Source organism: Ambystoma mexicanum, chromosome 4q (assembly GCF_040938575.1).
Source record: "Ambystoma mexicanum isolate Mex_15411 chromosome 4q, UKY_AmexF1_1, whole genome shotgun sequence".
Classification (NCBI taxonomy): domain Eukaryota; kingdom Metazoa; phylum Chordata; class Amphibia; order Caudata; family Ambystomatidae; genus Ambystoma; species Ambystoma mexicanum.
Window position 1 is genome coordinate 533,390,549 of NC_090928.1, and position 18,568 is coordinate 533,409,116.

Sequence of the window (18,568 nt, forward strand, 5' to 3'; positions counted from 1 at the left end):
CACTTTAATGAGAATAACAAGTCCAACATTGGATTCCTTCAAACTCTTCCATCACTTGAGATTTCTGCCGACTTCAGTAAGAAACACTGGTATATAGTAGGTCATACTTAACGGAGCCTGTTCTCGCCTGTGCAAATTCCTAGGTGGATTTGAGGGAGCTGTCTGTTCCTCAGAGCAGGTTGCGTTAAAATGTATTGATTTGTCAGAATTCATTTTAAAGCACGAGGAATCTCACCCATGAGGGTACAGCTGGGCTCTCATCATGAAGATTATGCGCAATCGGGACATGTTTCTGGGATCCACCATGACTCCCAATCCTTGGATACGAGTGTTCTGTCTAATCCATCCAGTAAAAGGCTCCCTTCTTAGTTCAAACATTACTGGTAAAAGGGGATGACAAAACACATGCCATGCTGCAAAGACATAATGCTGCCAAGGTGGAGTATGTGCCTAACTTCTAACTAGCTGATTAAAGGACCCGTGGTGGCGTGCTTTTTCTGCAGCAGGTGAGAAACATGCTCAGTCAGATTTTGTCAAAGAGGCTCTTTTGAACCTGGAGGCTACCCTTTGAGACCTGGAAACCTCCGACAAAGACTTTTGTTCCAAATTGATTCATGTGGGCATGGTGGGAGTCTAATCCATTAGCTCTAATTCTCACAAATAGTTTTCTATAATAATGTAAATCTACAGGGCACTGTAAGGCATCTGCCTAGTGCTTGCAGAGTGCAAAGATAACTTAACATGTTCATTGTCTTGGTGAACTCCACTAGTAGAGGGAATAATCATATCACTTGGTTCTCAAAAAGGAGTCCTCACAATGGTTTTACATTTAGGACAAGAAATCTTGCTGTGAACTATTTAGTTCTCAGAGATTCTTTGGGGGCCAATGAAGTCATTTTCTAGCAACACTTCTTCAGGTGGCATATCATTTGGGAAGTCACTAGGCCAATCCTTAATAAAAAGGTGAAATGTGCTAAGCTGGCAGACCTGGCATGCCCAGTGTACTGGTTCTTCCGGAACGCCAGATGCATAATCGTCATAGACATATTGCATTTTACTCTGTCTGACCTCTTTGACTGTGCGATCCACATCTTTGATTCATCCCTTTTCTCATTTTATAATGTGATGTACTGACAAAACATGTGGCATGAAGTAATAGTTCAAACTTAATAGAGGGAAGGTGGGATAAACGTTGACAGAATCTAGGCTTTTGTCTACAATACAATTCGAAATTCCTCTCCAGGAATGCTCTAAATGAACAATGTCTGTATTGGTGAAATAACTCAATATGTTAGATCTGCACTCCCTCTGTAGGCTGATGTGATGAGTCGTTCCTCGAAAGATGCTTCCCTCTGGAGTCTTTAGTTTGCTCTCCCAAGTAGAAAAAGAAAAGAGTTCTGAGAAAATGCCTAAAATTCATAGTTTCCGACCATCCAAATAAGCAAGCCATTTTCCCCTAGAACGAATCTAAGTAAAAAAAGTATCAAGATGGTCAAAATAGATAGTGCCAGTGTTCTTCGTCTAGTGGTAATGCCCCCTGCACCCAGGATCTCTAATCGCAACAAAGCCCCAATGATACAGCACCAAGGTGCTTCTTGCATCAAATTCAGTCACATGGGTATATCACCTAGCCACTTCTTTGCTCAGGTTGCAGTCAAAGGAAATTAGCACCCAGCCCCTTCTTTGCTGCCCATGCTCTTTGGAAAGTTGAACCACCCATTTTGTTATTTGTACACCGGTCAGGAAGATAGTTTCCGGAACACTTCTTCCTGATTTAGGGTTATAGTGTCCCACTTCACTCGTAAGGAACATTCTGCCATCCTCACAACTAAGGGATCTGGTAATATAGTACTGTTCCCACTGAAAAAATATTACATCCTTCTCACTAGCAGTGGATACAGGGCCACTCCCACTGCTTATATTAAGCACATCACACTCCCGGAAGCCGACCTACCCATCATTCACCTGTCTAATAAAATTTGCATCAAATTCAGTCACATGGGTATATCACCTAGCCACTTCTTTGCTCAGGTTGCAGTCAAAGGAAATTAGCACCCAGCCCCTTCTTTGCTGCCCATGCTCTTTGGAAAGTTGAACCACCCATCTTGCTATTTGTACACCGGTCAGGAAGATAGTTTCCGGAACACTTCTTCCTGATTTAGGGTTATAGTGTCCCACTTCACTCGTAAGGAACATTCTGCCATCCTCACAACTAAGGGATCTGGTAATATAGTACTGTTCCCACTGAAAAAATATTACGTCCTTCTCACTAGCAGTGGATACAGGGCCACTCCCACTGCTTATATTAAGCACATCACACTCCCGGAAGCCGACCTACCCATCATTCACCTGTCAAATAAAAATGGCCTGTTGCTGTTCTTACAAGTAGTTGATGTTCACTGGTCAAGGAACATGGCAGTGGGTGACCAGTGAATTTATTACAGTCTTCTCCCGTTAAGATGTAGCAGGTTAATCCTTATTCCCAAGAAGCAACCTCACCACATTTCTGATAAATCGCTAATCACGTACAAAGAGGCTTGCTTTTTTGTTGTTTATTTAGTTTCTAGAGTGCCTTCGCCAAGGCGCTTTACAAAATTAATGAATTGGTAGAAAAGTTGAAATCATGACAATTTAAATAACAGAAAGAAAGGACCACAGAGAAATAAGACATAAGGAAAACCAGCAAGAAAGAAATGGGAATGGCAATCCTAAATACGGTCAAGGTGCATGTCCAAACAACATAATATGCAAAAAGCTGTAGGACAAGCAAGCCACTCCCACCAAAGTCGGAGGAAGCAACCTTAAAACAAAATCATAGCCAGAAAAAGAAAAAACCTGGCCAAATCAGTGTTCAAACATGCTGACAAAATGCAGGGAGTGTGGAGTACATTAGTACAAGGGAAGTCCATAATTGTACCAACTCCAAAGTAGTCAGACTGGAGGAGGACTTGGCCCACAGGTAACAGCCAGAGCAAATAGTCCCAACAGACACTGCCAGTGACTCCAATAAAAACACCCACTTCACCAGCAACAGTTCAAGGAAGACCATCAACACCATCCCATGGAGAATCCAGCATTGCCGCTGCGACCATCGTCAACAGCAGCGAAGGCACACCAGGCCGCAGACTGCAGAAGAGTCTCTCCATCCGTCGAAGCAACCCAACGCGAAGCGGCAGCGCCAGCGACTCCATGGTGGCATTCTGGAAGTTAAGACACCTAAGACTGTTTGGAGGCACAGGGCTCCACCCCAACCTCCTCCGGAGCAGGAGAACTGCCTGCCCCGCCAGTTGCTACGTAGTAGGCGGCTTGCTGGAAATTAAGGCAGCTGAGACTGCTTGCAAGCACAGGGCTTCCCCCCCAACCTTCTCCGCAGCAGGAGAACAGCCTGCCCTGCTAGCCACTCTGAGGTAATCTGCAAAGCCACTTTATCTTTCATGGATCCCCTGCTGTGGAATCACCAAAGACTCCTCTCTGTTTAAGAACTCCTGATGTTTGGAAGCCTCATGAAAATGTACTGTTTTAGCTTTCCACTAATCATTAAGGTGCAGTAGTGCTACAAAATAAATATGATAGTTGTACGTGCAGAAATAAAGACACTTTTTTTGTAAGCAAAGTTGATTATTTTGGGTGGGCAAATGAACGCTAGGCCTATGCAATCACTTTATAAGGTTTCCTGTGGAATGTTTCTCAGCATAGTCAATATCTGTGTATTGCACTCAGGGCTGTTAGCCATCCTGCCCTCCGTTTATGGCCTGGTCATTCAGCTTTCATCTCGTCCCTAATCCCATTTTCCAGGGGATGTTGGTGATAATTTTCCAAGTTTTCCACCATGTTAGATTTTTGAGTTACTCTCTTCTTCAGGACTAAGCACTTGCAGAGGCCATGCATAGAGTGAGAATACAAAATGCAGCCGCCTGACTCCATGTAACTCCAGACTATTCACTGGCTCCCGCTCAAACAGCGAATACAATTCAAGTCGTTCTGCATCACTGATCACACATTCCATGGCCGGGATTCAAATGTCAGGCAGGAGTCTCCGGCTCCAGCAAGGTGGCTTCAGAAACAGTCCTAGGCTTCAACAGTAAACACCAGGCAAGCAATTCCTTCTCAGACCTAGCCACCAAAATATGAAACCTCAGTACCCAGGTGACTGTACACACTGGATGCCCAGCCGACCTTCTAAAAATCCCTTAAACATGGTTGTTCACTAGTTTGCAAGAAGGAAAGGGGCCCTGATGCTCCTTCCAGAGCATGCAAGTAACTTGCCTGGATCAGGCTTGCTACAACATCTATCACAACATGCCCGGGACAATGAGAACTTGACAGGGCTCCTGGCCAACATCTCAAACTGCTAGCCAACATGACGCAATGACATCCAAGACCTTCTTTCCTGGCACTTAGCCTCATTCCAGAGCCACTTCACCATTACACACAGATCTGAGTCACAATAGACAGCTGGCAAGTAAACCTTTCAAATGGAATTTTCTAAACACCCGACCTTTTACAATTATGAAGCAACTGGACATGATGATAGCTATGATCTTCCAGCCGGTAACCCAACCCCCGGTAAATGACCTGTCCTTGACCATCTGTCACTAACATCACACCCATCAGCTACCCAGCCCACACAGCATCATAAAACCCACTAGTACTCTCCCCATGCTGCTCATGCCAACGCCATCAGAACTCTACACTTTGACTACCAGCCCAGCACATACAACCCTCTAGAACCCACATCCTTGTTCTGAGGACAGACCTCATTTATAACGAAGTTTGCTGGGTATCTACACCTGGGCCTCCCCTCTGGATGTGGATACCCCTATGTGCCCCCACCACAACCCCCTAGAAAACATGCATCAGAAAATTGCTTCTACAGATCTCCATTCTTCAAGACTTCTGGTTTCCTAGCCTCTTTATCTTCCCATTAACGTCTCCTGGACCCTAGCAACAGAAAGCTGCAAACATGTCATACACTGCAACAAAACCTCATTACATTACATTATTTAAATGACAAATATTTTCCTAGGAATCAGGTAACATTATTTGTTTTAGTTTTAAAGTTTGCTTTATGAGATAAAATAAAAGAACCATCAAATGAATCTGGAACACCCAAGAACTAGAGAGTTATATGTGGCATTAAAATGAATTCAAATGCAGGAAACCCAGAGGTTCGAACACTATGCACAGTTGGTCTCAGATTCTTAAGAAGGCACAAAACTACCCCAAAATGGCATGTATAGTTCCCTATTCTTGGTCTCGAGAGGATGGCTCAGTGGAAGCAAGATGACACAGAGCAACACAGGTTCGATCCCCGGGCCCGTGCTTAGAAACCTCAGCCTTGGTATAAATAACCAATTATTATTCATAATGCAAATGAATACAAACATTGTAGCAACACAGATGCTGCAAATATTTATTAAAAGCCAAAAGGTAGGTTGTCAGACAACATTGGAAAATTGTCTTTTTTAAAGTATTGGGCTGTAAAGTGAAGGCTGAGCTTTTCAAACGCATGTGTATACCTAGAAAATATGAATACAACAAAGCCTTGTTTTATTATTCAATAAATCGTATAGGATAATAGATGCTTTTAAATTGGCACACTGATTAAGTGAAAGGATTCTGTGCTAGACTAAATGTTTATATGAAAAGAAACTCACAGCTCTCATGCATTTGCATTTTTAAACCTGAAATCCATGACCTGGAGAGGTGTTCATAGAAAGACGACTTGTGTACCTGTTGCTTTGCTATTTTGATGAAAAAGTACCATGAAAGAAGATCAATGGACAAATCAAGAGCGTAATTGAAACGTGTACAGTCACTATTCATATACAATACTGATGCCCTATTATCCTCTTTGCACAGGAACAAGCCAGTCAGTGGAATCCCTCTGTGATGATATTGTCTCAGTCCTTACTGTCCTTTGTGATAAGTTGCAAGGTGTCATCAAGTAAGTATTGCCATTTTGAAATGATTATTGTGTTGCAGAATAAAAGTTGAACACAGCCCTATGCTCTTATACACTAGTTTAAATATTACCCTGAGAGAGTGTGACAGCCAATCAGGTTCTGAGAAAGCTGAATGCTGCTCCTCCTCCAGCCTGTAACTCCATTCTCTGCCTTCTTCCTTAGTCCCGCCCATGCTTCCAGTTTCTCCTGTCGCACAGCCCCAGGTCCACTAACTGCCACTTTCTTCTGTTTCTATTTGGCCCATCAAAATTTCTAACCATGGAAATAGACAAGGGTCTCCCCACAGAGCCCTGGCCTCCACTTGTGATAGAGTGGCTTTAGCATCAAGGGTGCCCTCCGGCTCTACAAGAAATGTTTTTGTCCAGTGATCCTCTATGGCATAGAGAGCCTATCTATACATGATTACACGTGGCTACGAGCCATTGAGCGTCGTTTTCTGGAAGGGCATATTCGGACTACCTCATTGGGTTCCTATGGAGGTTATAAGACTAGAATGAGGTCTCTTCTTCATGTGTTATGTTTGAGCAGGGGTTACTTTATCGATCGTTGAGTACCCTGAGCTGCCCTTGGTTGTCTCGTTTGAAATCAGAGATCAGATCGCATGGGACAGATGAGTATGATAAATCAATTAAAAGATTTTTCAAGATGGTGAAGTGGTCACCTGACTGGGATATGGGCTGTTGTGATCCCAAGAGCTCATTGGTGCGCGAAACAGAAAATTGGGACTGGGGCAGACAGTTTGGCCATATGACCAGTCTGAAGCCATATTCTCAGGTCTCTCTCATGCTCTACAATTATAAGAAGGCACAACCGTATCTTCTACTTTATCCTTCCCCGTTGTTAAGCAGGTTTATACTTCTACTGCGTATTTCCCATCTTCCGGTACTCTTTCTGACTGGACCAGCACTTAATGTGTCCTCTGAAAAGGGTCTGTCGAATCTGTAAAGAGGAAAACATAACTGAAACAGCAAAACATGTACTAACGGAGTGCAGTCGATTGGATGACACATATGCCATGTAGGACGGCTGGTTCACAATCTGGATTCCACCAAGAAATTAGCATTCTGGCATTATTGTCTTAACACTAAAAGGACTGCTGTTCCTCTTGCACTTTATAGAATCTGGCTACCTGTGAGTAAATTACTAAGGGTATAGATATTAATTGTTTTAACTTTGTGTAACATTTAAACTTGTATATTCAAGTATGCGACCGGGAGACCGTGAGTAAAACTATTTTCTTTTATTTAACATAATATGCAGTTGCGGGGGATAATGCGAGCCCTGCTCTCCAGCCACACCAACGGTCCTCTCTGTCCCTCACTCCCTCCTCTCTCGGGCTCGACCTCTTGCATCATGTCATAGGTTCTATGACACGATGCATCCCAGCACTACACATACCCTTTCTTGCACCACAATGTTTCCACTGCTTCCACTAATCAGTATAGTCGTCCAGGTAATGTGGTGTTTATAACTCCTTCCCCATCTCAAAGTGGACGGCGAAATATCTGATATGCCTGCCAAGGAAGATTTTCCCATCCTTTCAACACTCCACCAGCCTCACAGCCTGTATCTTCAATCCTTCTCACAATCTTTTCAAACAGTCTCGATTCTATCATCATCACCCTTTCCATATTCCACACCCTACCATCTTTCGCCCCCAGTGCATGCTTGAATACCTCCATCACTTCAATGGGTTTAGACCATCGACAGCCAGCTACACGCAACGCACCTGGCAACTTGATTCTGACCCAACGTCCCACCTGGGAAACATTGCATCTCCATAACCATCTGTTGTCCTGGGCAGAGTTATTCTTCATTTTACAATTTCTAATCTTCTCTTCCACGCCCCTCAACTCCACCTCCATTCCTGGCACACCCCCATCCAGCCAGGAAAAAGCCTGGTTGTACTCTTTCTTCCTCTACTGTTTTTGAATGGGGAAATACCTGTGGTGCAATGTGGGGTAAATCTATGGGCAACAATCGTTCTCCTCGCCACTTTCTTCCATTCCTTTCTATTGGACCATGCCCACCTGATGGCTTCCTTAATTATTGTATTATATCTTTCCACAATTCCATTTGTTTGGGGGTGATGTATAGCACTTGTATGTACAATGGCTCGCTTTTCAAAATACATTTCCATTTCTTTTGATTTAAATTTTGAACCATTATCGGTGAGAACTACACCCGGGTAGCCCTCACGCTCACACAATTCTACCAAAAACTCAGTTATACTTTTTGTAGTGACATGAGGTGTCATCTTCACCTCGGCCCATCTAGTCAAAACATCCACAACCACTGTCTGTTCCTCATGATGTCCAGTAGCCACACCGTCGCTGAGCCCGCTGTAGGAGCAGCCCGCGCTGCCCCCGAGATGCAGAGAGGAAGAGGTAAGCTCCAGGCATAATATCAGCTGCCTGAGAGCCCTCGTTATCCTCACAGCACATCTTCGCCTCATCCACTCTAAAATCGCTTTTATTGAAGAGCACCTGTCTGCTATACTCTACAAAGGCTGCTCACCTTACTTAGCTGCAGCCTCCAAGCACATATTGCCCATGTGTTTGCATTCCACTCGAAATTCGTTTGTCAGGCAATTTAAAGATGGCCGCCGTAATTTAAAGATGGCCACCGCGCTTTGGTCCCCCCGCGCCTGACCTTGTCCTGAATGCCTGCCTGACCTGCACCCTGCATCCTGCGTCCGGATTGGTGCTGACTGGCAACACATTGTGCCTCCAGTTACCGGCAGGCAAGAGCCGGCCAATGAGGTAAGGCCCAGAGAGAAGGCCATCCCCCTGACTGAGCTGACCGAGCACAGCCACGCAGCCAGGCGACGTCCTTATGCCCAAAAACATCTGCAATTCTTCTTGCTTCTATTGCCCCTCCGGCTAACTCAACCAGCAGTGCTTGACCACCTGCAATGGAAGGTAATCCACGCTACCTGCACCACCTTTAATGTACTTTATTGACTTTGAGATACAGCGCTCTCCTTAACGTCTATAGTGCTCGCCCCCAGTTTGCTACCAACGTGCTCACCAGCAGCACCCCTGTTTAACACCTGCCATACTGCCTATGCTTTACCTGCTATGCTCCCTTATTGCGCCTGTCTCAGACTAATGTGCGCGATTCTTGAGTTAGTCTGCCTACCTCCTGCATTATCCAAACCTGCTGCGCACATATTCTGATCTGCTCCACATGTATGCTACATCGCTCTTCTGCCTGATCATGCTCGAGGTGCAATGCCTGTTTGACATGCCACACTTTTCAATGGTGCCTTTTGTACTCTGCACTGCTCCTTACTTGATGTAAGTGTAGTGTACTTGCATAACCTAACCTGCTGTGCCTCACTACTGATTGGTGCTCCATGTATGTTGTATTGCTTTTTGCCTGATATGCCCACATTTGCTGCAAGCCTGGTATCTGCTTTGCCTTTTGTACCTATGCTATGAATGTGCCCACTCATTCACCCAGTACTGCCTAGACTGCCGCATTGCTACAACTGTACCCTGTGACCTTTTTGAGACCCTTTTGGTCGCCTACCATTGCACCCTGTGACCTATCCGAGACCCTTTTGGTCGCCTACCATTGCACCCTGTGACCTATCCGAGACCCTTTTGGTCGCCTACCATTGCACCCTGTGACCTATCCGAGACCCCTTGGTAGCTTGCCACTGCATCCTGTTACCTATTTAAGACCCTTGGGTCGCCTGCCTTGCACATTGCTAACTACTCTAAGTCATGTATTTTAGTTCATATTGTGATTCTTGAATATCATGGAACCCCTGGCTATAACTAGCCACCCGCAATCTATATTGCGACACCTTAGCCAGACATCCTAGCGAAGTAAGGGAAGTAACTTGAACCATTTAACTACTCTAACTACCATGTGTAGAAACCTGACCTCCCTGATCCTCCTAACTACAATCATGGCCTTTGCTACCTACAGCACTAGCCCCCCCCACAGACAGAAACCTGAGACTTAGGGCAAGACTACCTTGCATTTATGAACCCAAAAGAAATAGCGCAAACAATACTGTTAGATCCCCAACTTTACAGACGCACTTGGATAAGCAAATTCAAGCCACGAAACCCTCAACTCCGACCCCGAATCCCATTCACTTTCATAAAAAGAAACACCCGAGTTGAAACAAGCACACAGATAAATCTGCAAGCTATCCTATTCCTAAGAATACTATATCACTTACTGGATCCCTTATCAACGCCAGATCCATGGTAGCCCATGCAACTGAAATTGCTGACATACTAAACAGCAGCATCGACCTCCTTGCGTAACAGAAACTTGGCTCCACAAGGCAGCAGGACCCTCCCTGATGCTAGCCGTACCTGACAATTACCAGATCCACAGAGTAGATAGACCCAATGCTAAAGGCGGTGGCCTAGCCATCATCGCTAAAACTACTTTGCCTATCAGACTCACCACCTCACCTCCCTGTGCTTCCTGCGAAGTACTCTCAGCTAAATTGCAGCTCTCTAATAAGCGCACGCTAACTATTCACTTGATCTATAGGCCCCCAGGTCCCTTGGGAACCTTCGAAGATGACCTTACAACCCTCATAGCTAACAATACCCAAAATCACTCGCAAACGCTGTTGCTGGGGGACTGTAACATTGGCTTCAATGAGCCAGATAATAAAAATGCCCTCTCTATAACAGCTATCCTAAACGACCACGGCCTTACCCAAAAAGTCCTCACCCCCACACATGTTAAAGGTAGAACCCTTGACTGGGTATCTGAACTTAACTGCAACATAGTCATTACTGACATCATCCCTCAACCATGGACCGACCACTATCTAATAAATTTCACTGCCACACTTGACCTCCTCAGCCCTAAAATTATCAAAATGATACCACCACTCCCCACCAGAAGTAAAAAAGACATTACTACAGAAAAACTCATCCCCCTCCTCCTGCCTACTATCTATGGCCTGGAGAACAATACTGACCCAGACACCCTAGTAGACACCTTTAATAAAGCTATGTCTCATGCACTAGATACTATTGCACCACCCAAACTACGCAAAGCTAAACAAGAAGCCCACCTTAATGCTTGGTTCATACCCCAACTTAAGGACCTTAGAAAGCAGAAACGAAAACTCAAAACTATCTGGCGCAATTCTCCTACTGACGACAACAAAGTTAACTTAACCCAATTCACCAAATATTACAAGACAGAAATTATCAATACAAAAAATGTTTTATTCAATGACAGAATTACTCATGCCAAATCTAATAACAAGGAACTTTTTGCCATCCTCTGAGAAATGGAATCCCCCATCCAACCAACTGACACGGTCCCCAAGGACAAGTTATGGTACACTAACATACAGAACGCCCTATCGAATAAAATTTCCACCCTCCAGCTTAAAATAACAAATAAAAAGGACCCCTCTCTCCCACTGATCAACAAGCACCTCTAGTGACTGAACCTAATACTATCCCCCCTTTTAGCTTCAAACCTATCTCCATCATCGACACTGAAAAGGTTATCCTCTCACTGAAGCCTTCCAACTGTAAGGGCGACAGTTGCCCAGCTCAAATAATAAAGGACGCAGCCAGAGATTTAGCCCCGTTTATCTCGAAGCTCATTAACTCCTATTTCAAATCCAACACAGTGCCAACTAACCTAAAAGAATCCTGGTTCCTCCCCCTTCTTAAGAAACAAACCCTTGATCCATCCATCCCAACTAATTATAGGCCTATCACCACTGTACCTTTCCTACTAAAAATCATCGATAGAGTAGCCTATCTCCAAATTCAAGATTACTTAGAAGCTAACCATCTACTAGGCTCGCGCCAATCGGGCTTCTGCCCTCTCCATGGCACTGAAACAGCCTTGATAGATCTTAAAACTAAAATTGAGGAATTCAAGGATAGTGGGAAAACAGAGCTGCTACTCCTACTGGACTTGTCAGCAGCTTTTGATTTGGTGGATCATGCAGTTTTATGCAACCACCTCAAGCTCGCTGCCAATTTCACAGGGGAAGCTATAGCATGGGTCCAATCCTTTCTAGCCAACCGGACCATGAGAGTATTTTCCACCTCTACCTGTGCCGATCCCATCCAAATTACATGTGGAGTCCCACAGGGCTCCTGTGTCTCACCCACTATGTACAACATTTTCACCAAGCCATTGTTCGACAAGTTGGACAGACTGGGTGTCACCTACACAAATTATGCAGATGACACCCAGATCCTCATACCCCTTTCGGGCAAATATGAAGTGGACCTGGCTTTGGTGAATAAAATATACATCCTCATCCAGGCATGGATGGCCACCCATGGCCTCTGCCTGAACGACGATAAAACTGAAATCCTGCTCCTCGGATCAGACCATAACCTAACTAAACTCACCCCGGACTATGCCTCATTTAACATTGACAATAATACTATTAAGGTTATGCGAGAGGTTAAAACTCTAGGTTTTTACCTCGACTCAGCTCTCACCCTTAAAAAGCAAGTGAACTCCCTCGCCTCTACAACCACTTACACGTGTAAACTCATCCGTGCTGCCAGACCATTCCTGTCCAGTGCCAGCTGCCTCACCTTGGCCAATGCCCTTGTCATGTCCAGACTGGACTATTGCAACGCCCTATACTCAGGTGCAAATAAGTCGGTCATTGACAAACTCCAGAGATTACAAAATAATGCCCTAAGTGCAGCTTTGAATATCCCACATAGAGAGCATATCTCCAAACACCGGACTGAGGCCCACTGGCTAAAGATAAAGGACAGAATCCTCCTTAAAACTATTTCTCTCACATCCAAATGCCTCAACAATCAAGCACCCCCCTACCTAGCTGAAAGAATCAACAGGAGACCCTCAAACTGACTGACGAGATCTGCCAACACCTTCTTACTTGAAGTCCCGAGATTCAAACTTACCACAGCGGGTGGATCTAGCTTCCCCGTTAGAGCTGCACAATCATGGAACATACTCCCACCTGACCTCAGACGCCCATTACCCTACACTAGATTTAGATGTAACGCTCTCAAATGGCTGCACAACAATGATATGTAACGATATTCACCCTTATCTAGCTGATCATGCTATACATATGTTAAGACGGTATTCCTCTACGCTTACCCATCTTGATCCTATATGTACTGTATCACTTGTATCATTTGTTGTAAGTTACCTCTGTTCTGTAATAGCCTGTGTCAGGCACTGTAACTAAGTTTCGAGTCTACTTGTATTGTTGCGCCCAGCTGCCCAAGGGCTTGGAGCGCATTATCAAATAAATAAACAAACAAACAAACTATGCAGTATGTATGACACCCATAACCGCATATCGGTCCCAGCACATCCATCGCCAATTTCAACCACAGTCTTTTGGGTACGTGTGTTTACACCTCTCACTCACATGCATTTTGTCACTATTAGCGCAAAGGATACAATCCCGAACATTCCTCTATATCTGTGCATCGCACGCCGGCCAACAGTAACTGCTCCTTATCATGTACTTTGTCTTCACAATCCATTGATGACTTTCATGACCAAGATGTAATATTTTTTCCTTCAATCCTTCTGGAGGTACTTTGTTCCCCCTCATGAGAATGCCATCACACAAATGTAGTTTGTTTCTTAAATTCCACAACCCTTCGACACTCACTTCTCTCTCTGCGCCTTTACTCAATTGTCCTTCCAACAAATCTTTAATTATGATTTGGGACTTTTCTTTCTCCATTTCACTATTTCACTCCTGTTTAGAAATCGCAGGTTCCCATACTTCACAAATGTCCTCTTGCTCCTCATCATCACTTTCCGCGTCCACACTGTTAGTCATAAATGACAAACAGTCAGCAGTGTAATTACTTACTCCTGGAATATATAGAATTGTGAAATCAAAGTCCTGTAGCTTGGACACCCACCTTCTTATTCTGCCTAATACTTTATCTAATCCTTTAGTTGAAAATATATTGACCAACGGATTGTGGTCAGTGTGTAGTTCAAATCTGGTGCACCAAATGAAACTCCTGAACTTTTCAGTGGCCCACTTTACCGCCAGAGCTTCTTTCTCTATGGTTGCGTAGGCTTTCTCTGGCCCTTTCAATAGGCTTGACACAAATGCTATCAGATACTCCTTCTTGTCCTCAATTTGTGATAGTATCGCACCTAATCCCACATTACTGGCATCTGTGGAAATTACAATCTGTCGTCCCCTTCTATAATTATGTAATGCTGGAGCTGTTGCCAAAGCTTGTTTAACATATTGGAATTCTTCCCCACAGTTCATATTCCATGAAAATTGCACATTTGATCTTAGTAAACTACTTACGAAGCTTATGTGATCAGCAAAACCCTTGATGAATTCAGAATAATATTCAGCCGTTCCTACATATTTTCTCACTTGATCTTTGCAGTTGTGCATGGCCATTTGCTGTATTGTGTTGACTAGTTCCTTCTTTGGTGGAATACCACTGTTAAAAATGTCTTTGCTATAATTTTTAGATTTTTCCTTGCTAAGTGTCAATCCCACTTCACACAGTTTTTTTAAATACATTCTCGAGTCGTCTATCGTGTTATTGTTTGACATTAGCGTAAACCAAGGCGTCATCCTGGAAAAACATCACACCTTCTTCTCCATTAAATATTCTGTACATAGCTTTTTGAAAAACTGAGGAGGCTGAAATGAGGCCTAATGGCATCCTGCGGTATTGAAATCCCTCCGGAGAAATGAAATCTGTAAAATGGCGAGATTCTTTGTGCAGCTTAAATTGATGGTATGCCGAGGTAAGGTTGAGTGTTGATTTTTTTTTTGTTGCAGGGCCCATTGTGGACTCTAGCTCTTGAATATTGGGCAATGGGTGTCTGTCAGGTATGTTTATTGTTTTCCTGCTTGTTAGGCGCTTATACAGAAAATTAATTCTGTTTCAAAGCGCCCACAGGGTAACAGGGAGAGAACATGGTATTGCAATACAATTAAAATATACAAACAATAGAGTGGGGAAAGAGACGTCCGAACCTACTATGCCTTGTGAGTATTCAGAACATGCAAGTGCAGCAAAAAAGAGGGCAGTTGCGTAGGTGCTGAGGTGTCCGTGCTCGAGGGTGAACCATAGATGAAGTGCATGGTATCCTAAGTGCTATGCAGCCAGGGGCCACATAGGTGGAAAAGTGTGAGTATCCAGTGTGGAGGGTGTGCCGTGGCAAGTGTTGAGGTATACAGAACCTGGGGAGATTTGGAGTGAGTGGTCAGGGGCCCCAAGGATGAATAAGGGTACATGACACCAATCACAGCAACTGTGAGATTAGCAGAGGAGGGAAGGTGGGAAGGAGGAAGAAAAGAGGAAAATCTTGAGGTGCTTTCGGAAATTAAGATGGTCCTGCTCAAGACGGAGAGGGAGGGGGAGGCTGTTCCATAGGAGGGATCCAGATGAGGACAGCGAACAACCTCCTGCTCTCTTTTTGGTGAAACGCTTTACACACAGGGAGTTGGTACCGGAGGAACATAGAGGTCTAGAAGGAGAGTATTTTGTAACAGAGTTGCAGATAGTGTGGTTGCCGGCCCCAGACAGCCTTGTGGATGATGCAGAGGGATTTGAATTTGATCCATGCAGCAACGGGGAGCCAGTGATGACTTTTTAGGGCAGGAGAGCTGCAGTCCCTGGGCCTAAGGCCAAGGATAAGTCTTGCTGCTCTATTCTGGATTAGATGAAGGGGTCGCAAATTGGAATAAGGTAGATTGATGAGGACGCTGTTGCAGTAGTGAAGCCTACAGTGAACCAGGGCTCTGGAAACATTGAGCTTCTGGGGGAAAGTGAGAACAGGGAGAATTACTTTGAGAAGGAAGAGTTGAAAGTGGGACTTCTTGGCAATGTTCTGAGTGTTTGGGAGGAAGGATAGAGAGGAGTCAAAGATGGGTCCAAGGTTTCTGGCTTCAGAAGAAGGAGCAGGGGGAGAGCACAAGGTGGGAGGCCAGAGAGAAGGGAAGAAGGAGAGTACAGGGGTCCCAATCGGAAGGATCTCAGTTTTGCTGGAATTGAAGCAGAGATCATTGGAAGTGCACCAGGCCTGGATGGCTGATAGGCAGTCAGGGATGAAGGAAGGTGTGTGTGAGACAGCAGGAAGTCTGAAAAAGAGTTGAGTGTCGTCTGCATAAAACTGGAAGTTGTGGGAGACGGAAGAGATGAGGATTGCCCGCTGAGCAAGCTAGATGTTAAAGAGCCAGGGAGAGAGGATAGATACCTCGGGGACACCACAGGTGGAGAAGGAAGTAGAAGAGGAGAAGATGGCAAAGATGACTTGGGAAGAGCGGACAGTTAGGAAAGAGGTCAGCCATTCCAGTGCCTGTCCCGAGATACCCAGGGTATCATGGAGCCTTTGTAAGAGGATGGAATGATTGACAGTGTCGAAGGCAGAGGAGAGATCAAGTAGGATGAGAACAGCAGGGGAGTTGGAGTCCAGGGATGCAAGCAGTTCTTCATGGGTGTTCAGAAGAGCCATTTCCATGCATCTGGATGCTCGGAATCCAGATTGATGATCATGGAGACCACCGGCAAGTTCAGTGTGTGAGTTGAGTTGGGGCAAGGCCAGCTTCTCCAGCAGTTTACCCAGGAAGGGGGTGATTGGAATAGGGCAGTAGTTGGATGGACAGGTATGATCTGCTGAAGGTTTTTTCAGGTGTGGGTGCACAAGGGAGTGCTTGAGGGAGGAGGGGAAAGAACCTGCGGGGAAAGAGTTGTTGCAGAAATCAGCGAGTGCTGGGGCAAGGGGGACAATGTTGTCCTTGATGGTTCTGGATGAGCAGGGGGAGCCTGTTTGAAAGAAGCCTTCATAGAGTGGACAACTCTGGTAACTTCTTTAGTTGCGACAGGGGTGAAGCAGGAGAAGCCGGAGGGAGGAGGGTGAGTGGCCAAGGGAGTCAAGGGGGTGTAGGAAGGGTTTGGCGGGTGAGTAACAAGGTTGTTCAGGATGTCCTGAATTTTGGTGGCAAAGTGAGTGGCCAGTGCATTGCAGAGGGCCTGAAGGAAGAGGGGAGGAGGAGACTGCAGAAGGGTTGGCTAGCTACTTGCAGATTTTGAAAAGTTCAGCCATGTTATTGGATGCACCAGATCCCGTGCCTGAATATGGGCCCTTGTCTTGGCATGGATGGAGAGTCTGTATTGCCTTTGGAGCAGGTGACAGGCCAATTTGTCAGATGGTGAACCTGAGGTATGCCACTTACTTTTCGCTGCTCTGCACTTTCATTTCAGGGCTGCAAGTGCAGAGTCATACCAGGTGTTGCGCTTAGCGGTGGGTTTCAGGCAGATCCTCATGACTGGGGCAAGGATGTCAAGAATATTGGTGATGGCTGAGTGAAGGTTGCTGAAAACAGAGTCAGTGGTAGAGGCTGTGGTGGGGGAAATGGGGATGAAGGTAGAAGCAAAGGCAGCAGCTGTCACTTGTTCATTGGGCAGTTGTTCGAGAATGAGATTGGCAGGGCTTTTGAGGGTGCGGTAGGAGGGCTGAAGGGACCCAGGTTGGAGGAGAGGAGAGAATAATCTGACCAAGAGAGAGGGGTGACCAGAAGGGGACTGAGAGAGAGGTCCAAGTGGATGATGGCATCCAGGGTGTGTCCAGTCGAGTGGGGTGGAGCGGAGGGCAGAATGGAGAGGGAAAGTTAGGCGCAGAGGTCAATGAAAAGAGTAGATGCTGAGGCATGGGAGTCCAAATGGATGTTGAAGTCACCTAAGAGAAGGAGGTTGGAGGTGGTTAAAAGTCGGGAGGAGCAGAAAACCAGGTCTCAAAGGAAGAATAAAGTTGGGTGGGTACGATGGGAGAAGGAACCCACTCAGGATAGATTAAGCCGTCCCCAACGCTAGCACAGTGAGGTCAAGGCTTGGAAATGATCATGAAGCTGTCCGGGAGGAGGGAGTCAAAAGCAGTGACTGAGCTGGCATTGAACCAAGTCTCAGTGAAAGCGAGAATGTCTTGGCCAGTGTCTTCAAGAAGGAGGCAGACGTCAGCAGAGTGTTCTTTTGGCTGAGCGTGGCGTGAAGAGTCGACAGATGGAGGAGGTCTCTGCCTTTGAAGGTTTACAAGGGCAGACACCCTTTCTGAAGCATTGATGCTTTCTAGAATATCTTGCTTCTCTAATTTTCTTAGTTCATCTTTTACTTCTCCTTTTTGTGTAACGGGTTTGCATCCTTCTTTCAAGAAAAAAAAAATACTTGAACCCCTTCAGGCATCCAATCCCTTCTTTGAACGGCTCATTTTCAGTCAAACTCTTGTGCTGTTTCAAATCTTCAATTGCAGATACTGCTTCACCAGCATTTGGATCCAGTCGTACCTTTAGGAGTCTTTGATGTGTCCAGCTCAAGAGAGAGGATGCCCCCTTCTTTGATACGTATACTTGTCCTTCAGCATGTCTCCTTTTAAATCCAACGTCACCTTGAACCAGCCAATCGGCTCAATCTTCACTCCTCCATATGCCCTGGGATTTATGTCTATCTCATGCAAATATTTGAGACTGATTCTTTTCCATACTCCCTCTGGAATTAGAGTGTACTTAGCACGAGAGTCAACCATCATAGTAATCGGAGCACTGTTAACATGGACAATTTTCATTGGGTTATCTGTGGTATCTTCATTCCCAATAACATATA

At 45.2% G+C, this 18,568-nt stretch overlaps 1 protein-coding gene across 2 annotated transcripts in view; it reads left to right on the plus strand.

The window, feature by feature from the left end:
- ARFGEF3 (ARFGEF family member 3) overlaps window positions 1-18,568 on the plus strand; it is a 1,236,769-nt gene that overhangs the window by 386,600 nt on the left and 831,601 nt on the right. For both annotated transcript variants that reach the window (XM_069608078.1, XM_069608079.1), the window contains exon 8: window positions 5,863-5,947. In XM_069608078.1, the coding sequence (XP_069464179.1) occupies window positions 5,863-5,947 (85 nt within the window). The remainder of the gene's footprint in view (window positions 1-5,862; window positions 5,948-18,568) is intronic.